This window comes from Lathamus discolor, chromosome 6, assembly GCF_037157495.1.
Source record: "Lathamus discolor isolate bLatDis1 chromosome 6, bLatDis1.hap1, whole genome shotgun sequence".
Classification (NCBI taxonomy): domain Eukaryota; kingdom Metazoa; phylum Chordata; class Aves; order Psittaciformes; family Psittacidae; genus Lathamus; species Lathamus discolor.
The window spans coordinates 25,864,240-25,876,728 of record NC_088889.1 but is presented as its reverse complement, the minus strand read 5'-3'; the positions used below and the strand labels follow the sequence as shown (position 1 = coordinate 25,876,728).

Sequence of the window (12,489 nt, the reverse complement as noted above, 5' to 3'; positions counted from 1 at the left end):
TGCAATTGACTGTACACTCCTCTCATTTAACTTTGCTGACTGGTTTAGCATCCATTTTGGTTTACCACAGTATCAAAAAATAAACAAGAGGAAACCTCAAAATACTGAAAAGATGGGCATATCAAGGCAAGTGAAGGGGCTTTTCTGCATTTTACTCCGTTTTACAGGTAGGGCAAGACCGTGAGAAACTGAGACCTGCTCTGCGATGGCCTTGCTGGGGCAGGGACTGAGGGACCCAAGGCTGACATCAGGACCTGGGCTGTAGACAGGATAGGAGACACCTAAGGTAGTCAGGACAATTAAGAACTAATGGTGCCCCTGGCCCTTGACTACTCACCAGCGGCTGTCGCTGTTTTGTTTCATCTTCTAGTTTACAGGCAGTCCCAGTTTCCTTGTTGCAAGACTATGATTCAGCTCTGAGTTTCCAGAAATAGGATGTGTCTGGTACTTTCTGTGAGCTCGCAGCACAGTGCAGCATAGCAAGCCATCCAAAGGTCTGGCTGGCTGCTGTAGAAATAAGTGGTTGTGAACCAGTTTCTGAATCCTCAATAGCTGCTCATTTTAACCGTGTTCCAACAACAGGTTTTTGTTACTGCAGTTATCTGGGGAATAGCTGTTCTTTGGGGGAAATGTCCCTATTTTCAACAGAACAAGTGTTGCCGTACAAGCAGGCCTAGTATTTATTCTTCATTTTCTTTTTTTTTTAAATGCTCTTGCTATCCAAGCAGGGAGCAGGAGGCAGACACTGCCATATCACTGATTATTCTTGTCCAACTACCATCAAATATTAATGCAAACAGCTCATAAGATCAACAGATACAGATGCACATTTGAATAATTTTAGTTTGTCTTTGCAGGTATTGAATTCACTGTCAGAAATTAAGAACTGTTGGCCAACAGTGCCAAAACAGAAGGCTTTACAGAGTATAGTCTGTGAGCTAGCTGTTCAGCAATAGGTATACCAATGCTGTTGTATCCAGCTCGAACTTTTTCAATGTTAAGGTCAGAACAAGTTCTGGAGTATACTTTTGGTAGTGAAAATGAAACAAATTTACTTGTAGATTCAGCGACGGTTTCAGGGATGTGAGACACAGTGGCATCCATTTCAGGGGTGGGAGACACAGGGATGTGAGACATAGTGGCAGTGACAAGATATCCATCTTGTCCTGCTGACAGGACAAGATGGGTATCTTCTACAGCACATGGCTGCTGTGCTCCTAAAAACTTCTGTCCTTTCTAGGTACTGAATAAGTTTTGTGTGACACAGAAAAAAAGACTTGAAGGCTTTTCCACCAAGGCTGATTTTCAGAAATGAGAAAGCTTCGTTCAAACTTGAAATGTACCTGCTTATTCTTGGGAAGTCAGCATTTTGGAAATTTCATAAGCATCCTCTCAAGATTATTACATAGGGGCATAAATGTGCTACTGTAGTTTCCAAATCAGAAAAAGGAGTAAATTATCCTTTATTTACTCTCTGTAGTTCAACAGCAATGGCATCTTAAAACAAATGCATCTGCTTCCTAATACCAAATTATATTTGTCTCCCTGAGACCCCAGTCTCAGCTGAATATCATGAACTACCCTCTCAGTAAGATTTTCCAACCAGTTTTACATCTACTTTTTAATGGTTTTCCCCATATTTTCCTTGCTTGCTTATCACTGGAGACTGTTTTAAAGCCAAGATTTACGGCATCTGCTGCTTCTTCCTTATCCACACAATGTGTTTTCCTGTCATCTAAAACTCCTGGCACTGAAGAATTTCATCTGAGAAGGTCAAATTTAAGCACCTTTGTAAAGAGGAATTTATAGAGACAAATATCTGAGCTACTCTGTGAAAATACCATTTTTTAGAGCTTTATGGAAAAATATGTGTTTTATAAATATAAAACATCTTCTGAAATGGGAAGCTTTTTAATGCTTTTCCTTATCAGACCTGAGGTCAAAGCTGGATGTTCCTCATATTCTGAAACATGAGTCATAATGTTTGGGCAGGTAGGCTTCATTTCTGAAGCCCACAATTGTATAAACTCCTCCAATCTATCCTGTAACTCATAAAAGTATCTGTTATTGAAATTTGCTGGTCTCAGAGATTTAATGCTGCAGTTTCTGATGTGAGACTAAAACCGACAGACCACCAAGCCTACAGAGAAAACACTATTTCAAGTGCAACTTTGGCGGAGTAGTATAATACTGATTCCCTATTTTCTGTTCCCAAAGTGCATGCTGTGCTAAGTTCATATTAAGAAGCGAACTTTTATTTTACTCAGGTTAGATATTAGAGCACAGGGGGGAGGGGAGTAAGGTTACATCTATGTTTCTATTAATCGCATGAAGTACGTCAGTGAACAGAATTTTGAGCTGAAACCTTAGAATGAGTGGGGCAAAAATATGAGTCACAGGTGAAAAATAAATCAAAGCAGCATCTGGCTCTGGGCAGTGCCTTGCACTTGAACCTTCTTCTGATGGAATTTAGAGATTTTCACTGTGTTGACCAGACAAAATATCTAAGTTACTTATTGCATGTCTGTGTGAGAGAGTCACTGCATGCTGAGGTCTTCTTCTGTGACACAGCAAAATCATGCTATGGCAGGGCGAAGAAAATAAAAATCATAAGCATGGCAAACACAGGCTGCTGGCTGAAGGAAGAAATGAAAAATGGGTTGAAACACCTTTAAATCTTTTGTCATAAATTATACAGAAAGACTTTCAGACCAAACCTGGGCCAGAGAAAAAAGAGCTATTGATCTTTTCTATCTCTTGCTTTTAACTTCCCTTGTCTGGCTCTGCGGTTTTAGGCATATCTGCTGATGGCAGTTGTTATAAGCCTGTTGTAGCTTCCATTACTCTGAAAAGTACCATACCTTTCTAAAGGCACCCAAAGATGGAAAGTGAAATTGAGAAGTGATTTTCAAACTAAAACAAAGGAGAAAAGTCATATTAACAAAATCACTGGAAAAGGAACACTAAACATTTTTGGTTGCCAATGTTGCTTTCCTGTAACTGGTGCCAAGAGATATCAAAATCAATGTGAATTGCATGCTTTCAGTATTTTTCTCTGACTGAGTAGTTGCCCCTCTGAAGGCAAATAGTAGATTTGGCTGGAAAGTGGTTTTGTGTTTTGATTGGAGCCCTGAATCCTGTGCAGAAATTCACTATTATGATAATGTCTGTTCCTTTATCCAAAATCTCCTTCCTGACACCCTTACTGCTCCTCTTCTTCTCTATAAATGGGGGTTCAGGGAAGGAAGATGATCCAGGTACAAACCCTAACTTCAAAAATTGCAGGCTTTATAGTGAGGTGCCTGATTTCATTGAAAACACATTCTTTTTATTGCAAAGCAGCTCAGACTGTCTTTATTTTATCCTGTCTTGAATAAATAGCTTACTCTTTTAAGTACTGGCTTATAGATGTCTATGCAGTGTAAAGATTTTGATCCAATTTGTATTTGATGAGCTGAGAAGCTGTAAATGACCATATGTGTCATCTTGGGAACATTGTAGCTTTATTCACTGTGTTTGACTAAATGAAGGATCCATTAGTGACCCAACGGAGGTGTTTTAGAGCAGGCAAGGAAAATTCTCTAAACACCATCTGCTCATACTCTTGCTTGGAAAACGATGCCACATCTGCTACTCTGAAAACATTAGGCCGACATCTTCTACAGCACATGGCTGCTGCGCTCCTCTTAGCAGTGGAAAAAGGAGTCAATGCCACATTATGTCTCCATTTATTTATTTATATTATTATGTCTCTAAACTGGAGAGACATCAATTTGATAGGTGGACCACTCAGTGGATAAAGAATTGCCTGGATGGCTGCATGCAGAGGCTTGTGGTCAACGGCTCCATGTCCAGCTGGAGATGTAACAAGTGGTGTCCCTTGGGGTCAGGTCGGTATTGGGACAGATCCAGTTCAACAACTTTGTCGGCTACATGGATGGTGGGATTGAGTGTGCCCTCAGCAAGTTTCCTGATGACACCAAGCTGTCTGGTTCAGTTGATACGCTGCAGGGAAGGAATGCCATCCAGAGGGACCTTGACACGTTTGTGAGGTGGGCTGATGCCAACCTTATGAAGTTTAACCATGACAAGTGCAAGGTCCTACACCTGGGTCAGAGGAATCCCAGGCACAGCTACAGGCTGGGCAGGGAAGAGATTCAGAGCAGCCCTGCGGAGAAGGACTTGGGGGTGCTGGTTGATGAGAAAATGAACATGAGCCGGCAGTGTGCGCTCGCAGCCCAGAAAGCCAACTGTATCCTGGGCTGCATCAAAAGGAGCCTGACCAGCAGGTCAAAGGAGGTGATCCTGCCCCTCTACTCTGCTCTTGGGAGACTCCATTTGGAGTTGTTGGAGATGTTGGAGCAAGTCCAGAGGATGTCCATGAACATGATAAGGGGCTGGAGCACCTCCCATACAAAGATAGGCTAAGAAAGGTGGGGCTATTTAGCCTGGAAAAGAGAAGGCTGCATGGAGACCTCATAGCAGCCTTCCAGTACCTGAAGGGGGCCTACAAGGATGCTGGAGAAGGACCCTTTGTTAGGGACTGTAGTGAAAGGACAAGGGATAATGGGTTAAAACTTAAACAGGGGAAGTTTAGATTGGATGTAGGAAGGAAGTTCTTTACTGTTAGGGTGGTGAGGCACTGGAATGGGTTGCCCGAAGAAGTGGCAACTGGTCCATCCCTGGCAGTGCTGAAGGCCTGGTTGGACAGAGCCTTGGAAGACATGTTCTAGGTGAGATGTCTCTGCCAATGGCAGGGGGGTTGAAACTAGATGATCTTAAGGTCCTTTCCAATCCTAACTATTCTATGATTACTGGGACAAGAGGTGTTAACTATAGATGAAATTGCAGATGGCTTTCTTTGCTTCCCATATTGTTTGACTGTAACATAAATGTCACAAACAAATTGAAGGAAAGGATTCAGCAATCTGTATTTAACTGATGAAGCTGGGTAAATACTAAGACTGTTAGTCTTTGCTGAGCTCCATCTTGCTGCAGATTGGCTGCTGTATGCTTCAAACCTAACTTGGCTAAATCCTCTCAGAGATTGAGGAGATATTTAAGGTAGCTTCATGAGTGGAAAATTAGGTTTGTCTTTGATTTTGGATGCAGTGAGGTCCGAAAGTGCTACCATTTCTTTCAGCCATCAGAGTTTATAGCTTAGAGTATTTGGCTGCTTAACACCTTTGAAGTGTTAGAAAGCTAATTTACCTACTCTGGAAGCTCCAAGTGTACACATCTGCAGACATTTGCAATAGTGCTTATTATTACTGTGCCCAGAGTGACAATTTCATAATAGTGGTGTATAAATTAGAAAAAGAGTCAGTGTTGGTATCAGAAGGAGAGAGGTTATAGGGATGAAACAGGAATCCTTGGAAATACTGAGGAACTGCACCCCAGTTGACTAAAGATATAGTACTGGGTGTCTATACCCAAGTTCAGTTGTTTTGACCTGTGATTTTATACAGTATTACCAGACACAAAGCCTGCTTTCAGGGATCTGCAGATGAAGAAAAAATATCAGAGTGAAGTTGTGTTTTATATTGCTAGCAGCTCAGTGGCTATGCTCATTGTGTATGATAAGAAGTTTAGTAAATCTGAAAATTGCTGGTTTTGTATGATGTCTCTAAACAGTGAAAAGAAGGAACTGTTATCTTCTCTCAATCAAATCTCAATCTTTAGTAAAGGAACTAAGCCATGCATTTTACTATCTATTCTGACAAAACATTTTTAGATTACTGACAGTCTGATGGTCACCTTCAATTTGCAAAGCAGAAGGAAGCAAACATCAAAGCAATGTCAAGAAGGATAGCATGCCAAGAGAGAGGCCAGGATGCCAGGAAAGGTGGCCATGTGGCATTTCCCATTCCTATATGAGACTCATATGAGGCCTTAATGATATAAAGTGTCAGATGTATGTTATTTGCTAAAGAATTGAAGCATTTAATATAGTTCTCCTTCTTAACCTTCCTCTGGTTTTCTTGTGCTTCATTATTTCTGCTATTGAGGGTAGTTCTACATTGTCCTGCCTGCTTGAAAGAGCAGGAGCAGACCAGAAAACAGGACAGTGGAAGGCTTTTCTGGCCTGTGTTGTGCTACTGGCTTGATCACTGACATGGCCAACTCATTTCATCACTCTGCACTTTTCTTTTGGTGTCACTTCTTACTATATATTTTCTTTTCATATTGCATGTATGAGTCAGTGAAATAATAGATACTTTTCCTTATCATATATTTGAACCTGGATCTTACTTATAAACATCACTGTACTGTAAATGGAAATTAAATACTTGGTAGTCAGTCAAGAACAAAGCAATTGCCTTTTTTACAGCATGGTAGCAAGCTGGAAGGGCTGAAAGAGGACTGAGAGCCTTATTGTATAAAAGAACTTTGACCTAAAGAAACAAAAATCACCATCTTGTCTGCTTTCTCAGTGGCATTCTGTTAGAACTCATGTGCCCTTAAAACTAAGTTTCTTTAAAAATGAAAGATTAGCTGCTTTTTCTACTGCCATGGCATTCTGCCACAGCCTTTTCAGGACAGGTTCCTTAATGCCTGGAAAGTTCAGGTCTGTGAGGCAATAGTTTCTAACAATGCCTCTGCTAAGGCAATCTTCTTGCAAGAGAGCCTGTAATGAACAGCAAGAATTCTTGTTCATGACAGATAGCAGAAAAAAACAAAAATTAGTATTACAATCCATATTTGAGTTAAAGTTTATGGCACTTCAAGAGGCTACTTATAGGGTTCCTTAAGAATTAAATGAGCTATCTGGATTAGATACATGCATCATCAGGATTTGAATCTTCTTGGTATCCTATATAAAAGTCTACACTGTTCATATTTCTTCTTTACAACAGTTACTGTAATATTAATTTCTTTTGTGAGAAATGAAAATGGGTGTTATTCTAGTTTGTGCTTCTCTTGTCTGCAGGGACCATGGAAACGAAATATTTTGAGGCATATGTTGCTTTAAATCAGAGAAAGAATGAATACTTTGTTTTCAGATAGTTTTGCTAAGTTTACTGGAGGAAATTGAATTGCTTATATGGAGCTAAAGTGTGGACTAAATAACACAGGAGGCAGCATGACTGCATCAGTAACTCTTCAGGTGAGACAAGACAGGTGCTTCTAGCATCAATCTGAGCTAGGTGATGAGACTAGTGCAATTCATTCAAGAGATGAAGGACAGATGGAGATGTGAGACAAGCACGGATGCAGTTAGCTTGGTAGCTGCAGATATAGAAGAAACCTCAAAACTGGTGCCAAACCAAGCTGAGAAGCCCACCTATTGTTTTGTCATGCAGACACATCACTCTGGGGTCAGAAAGAGTCTGTGGTCATACAACTATGCTGTCTAGGAAATAAGCAATTGCTGTTGTCTCTACCTTCACTGGTGCAGCTTTACATGGATGAGGCTAAATTATTCTCAGACATGGTTCCATAAGCATGGTTAGTTCCTGTGGAGCAAGGCCATGTCTCTGCCTTCTCACCACCTGCCTCTTTCAGGCATATTTTACAGCATGTGAAGTCTTAACTTCCAAAATTTTTGGTAGAAGTACCATTATAGCAACCCAACTTTGTTTTTTAAGACATCCTCTGCACCAAATTAAAATATTGTACTTCTAGCAGCTCAGAGGTAATATTGCAGCTTAGTAAGTAATTTGTATTGACCAGGCTTGACCTTGCTTATTTTGTATGATGAGATAATGGCATGGCCTTAGGTGACAAATGCACAATTCCTTGGGGTATGTGCGCATATGATTGCAATTATGAGGTTAGTAATTAAGTGCTTCTAAGATCTCTTGCACACAAAATGTGTACTACTGATAGTTTCTTATAAGATGGAAAGATACAGCTCTTCTAAGAAAGATACAGGACTGCTTTCCTGTGATTGAGAAAAATCAATGTCTAATATTGTGCTATATGTTCTCTTGTGCAGGCAAAGGTAGATATGTAATGATGAGATCTTGTTGGAATGTTGATCCTCATTCATGCATGACTAAATTTAGCAGAAATAAAATATTCAGGTTGATTCAAATCTCAAGATGCTTCAGACTTACTCAGTTCTGAAGTCAGGTCTCCTGTATGATTATCTAAGAATTAATATTTTATCTATATTTCCTCCTGGAACAATAGCAGTGCTACCAAAGCTTTCCTGAAGGCATTGGTTACATGAAATGAATGTATTTAGGATAAAATGTAAAGCAAAAGACACAGGTGAGTCTCCTCTCATCTTTGGCTTTCTTTGAAACACACCCTGGATCTGAAGAAAATACGTATTGTTTGGTCCTATCCATGTTTTCTCTATGTCAATCTGTCTTTTGACAAACTCTGACAAGCATGTCTTCCTAGTTCTGAGATTTTTTCCATTGTGTACAGCCCTTTACATACTTTTCTTGCATTTATCAGCTTTCTGAACTGGTCCTTCCATTTCAGGCTGAAAATATAACATAGTCTGAAATGGTGCCCCCTGCTCTGCATTGGTGCAGGTTCAGAGGATTGCTTTCATCTAGTTAAATCAATTTGCTTTTCTGACTATTTATCCAGTGACTCCAAATTTAGATCAATACATAGAAATGAGAAATAATTTCAACCTGCTGGCTAGGTTACTAAAATATTTAGACCATAGCAATGTCATATCCACGGTACTTTGTAACTGCTTTCTACTTGTAAGAATTCCCTTTAACTTCAGTCACTAAATGAAGCATCCTTTTTGATCCTGCTTGCTATCTGGAAATTCCTCTGTATAGATCTACAGTGAAAGTGGTTTCTCTGTGAGATTTCATTTCAGTGGCAGCTGTTTGCAAACCAATAAATACTTGCTTCTGAAATGTCCCTGAATATTCTGACCATTTCTCAGGAGTCTGAAAGTCGAAAAATCACTTTAGTGGGTCTGGATCCAATATAGACACCTCAAATGCAGCGTAGACACAATTGTGGACACCTCAGGGTTCTTCAGGAAACATGACAGGAGGCAGTGTCACATCATTTCTCTTCTAAGTCACATTTTTCTATTAGGTGCAGCCTTCTAAACCTCAAAGCATGTTCTTTCATGCTCTTCAGAATGTGTGATGATATCTCTGCTATCCTGGTTTTATATTTAAGTCAATGTAACCAGATCCATTTCTTTCTCCCAAAGATTATCTTCTGCATATGAAAAATAACTTGACAACCTAACATGAAACAACTTCAGGCAATGTTCTATATGTGTATTCAAAGGAACATTACATAACCAAGTGCTTTTTAAATTTTTACAATAATGGCACTCAAGACTGTGCAGTTACCCTTTTGCTTCTTACTTGGCATGCTTCAGGTAAGGACTTGCACAAAACAAACTGCATTAAAGATTTTTGCATGTAGGAGACATGAATCTGTAGACGTGGTTGAATGTGGTTTGCTTTTGTCTTTTCCCCTGCCACTCCTTTCTTCGCTCATCTTGAGCTCTTCAGTCTGAGACATTATTTGTTGAGCTAAAGTGCTTGGTAACTAATGCGTTTAATTTAAATTACTAGATTTAGAGCAGCCTGATGCTTAAATTGGGAGTAGGCTGATGCTTACTTTAACTGAGTGGAATTACAGAGCACTCGGCAGTGTTTAGTCATTTAGTACTCAATTGGTTGGATGTTCCAATCTGTACAGTATGAGCAAGTCCACTGGAAAAGATGGTCTGACAGATGGCTAATTGAAATGTGAAAAAATAGTATTCTGTCATGGGCCTCCTGACCCCTTTACAGGACAGCTTCCATTGTGGAGCTGTGACATGACACAATGTGCTAATTCTCTCAGTGTTTCCTTATCTCCAGCCATCTTTGATAGGTGATAATTAAAACATCCAAGGACATCATATAAAACCCTAAGCTTGGGTTGCTGAACACTGAATGAAATTATTATGACTGTGATGTTCTCCCACTTGCTACAGTCTTCTGTGAAAATAGACAACCTTTCATTTCTTTGTTTTTAAATTTGAATAGACAAGCAAAAGAATAATGCAGCTGTAGCAGCTACCATTTTAGCAATATCTATGTACGTCTATAGTCTTATACAATAGTTCCTGGACATTTATTGTTTTAGCAAGATTACAGCTACTACTCTGGAGACAAAATGTATCAGCTCAAGGTCTGACAGCTCAGGATTTCTGAAAATGGCAGGCAAAGAACAAAAATTTCCCTTTACATTAATCCATAGGTGTAAATACCTCTCCCTCAACCAACCAAAGGATAAGAAAAAAATTAAAGACATAAATATTTGTAACCAGACCATAGAAGAAAATTTCAGCCTTTTCTTTTTTTTTCTTTTTTTTCCTTCTTTTTTATTTCTTAAGTTTGGTTGGTTGGTTGGTTGGGGTTTTCTGTTTGTTTACTTGGGGTTTTTTGTGTTGGTGTTTTGGTTTTGTTTTTTTCTTGTTTTTTTTTGTTGTTTGGTTTGTTGTTTTTTTTTTTTTTTTTTTTTTTTTGCAGAGGGGTTCAGAAAAATCAGTAACAAAATTATCAATCTAGATGCAATAACTTCAGGGACAAAAACCTTAGCAACATTTTCAAGATGTCAAAACTCTCTCTGCTACTTAAACATACTAACTGAGCATGCCGGTTCAGTATAGAGAGACCTGAGCAAGCTCTAAACTAGTGAGCTGAACTACCTGAGTAGTCTATCACAGTACTCTCTTCACTCTTTTCTGAGGGTGCCTTGACTGCATATGTTGAGCTGTCCTGATTCTCTCTATATATGCTTCATTATAGTGCTGAATATCTTTCTTGTTTGATTTCATAAAGTCTTCATTTTAGACACCCAACTGAAAGGACTAGGGAGTTGTATCCTATCTTTCCTTCTTCCCATGCTTTCTAGAGATGGTTTCTTGAGCTACTTAAAATAACTCTCCATGTTTGTTCCACCTTGGATAAAAATTTGCATACACGGTAAGAGCCTACCCGGAAAGACAGAAACACTTCTCAAATAGTCACATTAACTCGCAAGTACTTGTCACGTACCACACAAAAAAAAAGTGATTTGAGAGAGAGCTCACCATGCTTGTACTTCTAGGAAGAGATGCAGATTTTGTGGCTGGCATTTCTTTCTTCTGGGAAATCATGCTTTCTACAGGTATGCCAGATCTTGTTCTGCATGAGGCTCCATTATCAAGTGACCTGAGAGAGGGACTTGTATCCAGGGACAAAGATTTCTCTAATTTGCGTGGTCGTGCTCCAGTCACAATGTCATCGCTTCTCAGACTCTCTAAGTCTACTTCTTCATGGGTTTTCCCATCTAGAATGTTCTCTTTCCAGCTTTCAGGAGACTTTATCTTAATATGCAGGTCATCTAAGCTTCTCGCACTGGATGGAAAGGTATTTTTCAGTTTAGCAGCTCGGTATGCCCTCAGGCTCATGGGATCAAGCACTCTGAAAGTAACTTCATTAATAAATTGAGAGAATTTGAGTTTAGCTTCAATTTTCTCTTCTACAACAGACAATGAACTTGATGATCCTTGACTCACCAAGCTCAAATCAGATGTGGAGGAACTGCTTTTCTTCTGAGTCTTCTGCTTCTGGAGCTTTTGGCTTGCATTTCCCACTTCTGCTGGATATAGGGAAGAATGTTCCAGTCCATGGGGTTTTTCACTCCCTTTCTGACAGGGCTTTGATCGACGGGGTCGATAGCCTTCATCCTTATTTTTGCTTTTAACAAAGCTTTTACCTTCTGACCTTGAACTACCCTGTAACTCAAAGCTATCCTCACTGGAGCTGCAGCGTTTTGAGTAACTGTTCATTGTCAAATCTCCAGAGACTTTCCTGTCTGCATCAGTTCCTACTTTTGATACACACACAGCGGTGGATGCACTGCATGCTCTTTCTTCAGTCACTCTGCCAACGCCCTCTTGCTTTGCTGGTCTTCCAAGCACAGTGCCCTCTGGCTTAACAGGGGAAATGGAGCCCTTTGACAGGGACTCCATTTATTTTTGTGTCGGCATGTCAGCTGTCATCAGTGGAAGTGGCATTCCCATAAATCCTTCCGTATCTTGTAAGACAACAGCCACGGCTTTGAAAGGCATAACAGTGCAGCCACACATATGTATTCCAAATTATGCATATGTTTCATAATTAGATCAATAGCACATTCTTGTCATTTTAATTAGCCATGCTAATGAACAGAATCTATAGGACATGCAGATTTTCCAGGGTATTGAGTGCTCAGTGATGAGCATGGGCTTTCATTGATCCAAAGCAGCATATGATATATTCCTGTCTGTTGAACTGGAAACCAAGCTACCATGATGTAGATCAATATTCACTAAGTAAAGTCTGGAGTAGTTCTGTTTCAGGGCTTTTTAAAATCCAATAGTCGAGAAGGTCACGCTAAAATGTCCTAATGTTACTAGTGTTTGCTATTCTATTAGAAAGCTTAGTGATAGATCTGGTAGACACAAAGAGGCAAAAGATAATGTGGTTCTCACTTTATACCTGCTTGTTCTTGCCATAATCATAATTCTAAAATAAT

The 12,489-nt window shown here is 39.7% G+C and overlaps 1 protein-coding gene across 1 annotated transcript in view; it reads right to left on the bottom strand.

Annotated features, from left to right (window-relative positions):
- BEGAIN (brain enriched guanylate kinase associated) overlaps positions 1–11,761 on the bottom strand; it is a 157,385-nt gene extending 145,624 nt beyond the window's left edge. Inside the window, 1 exon segment of the mRNA XM_065684153.1 lies at positions 11,021–11,761. Coding sequence (XP_065540225.1) covers positions 11,021–11,761 — 741 coding nt within the window.
- Between the last annotated feature and the right edge of the window lie 728 nt (positions 11,762–12,489).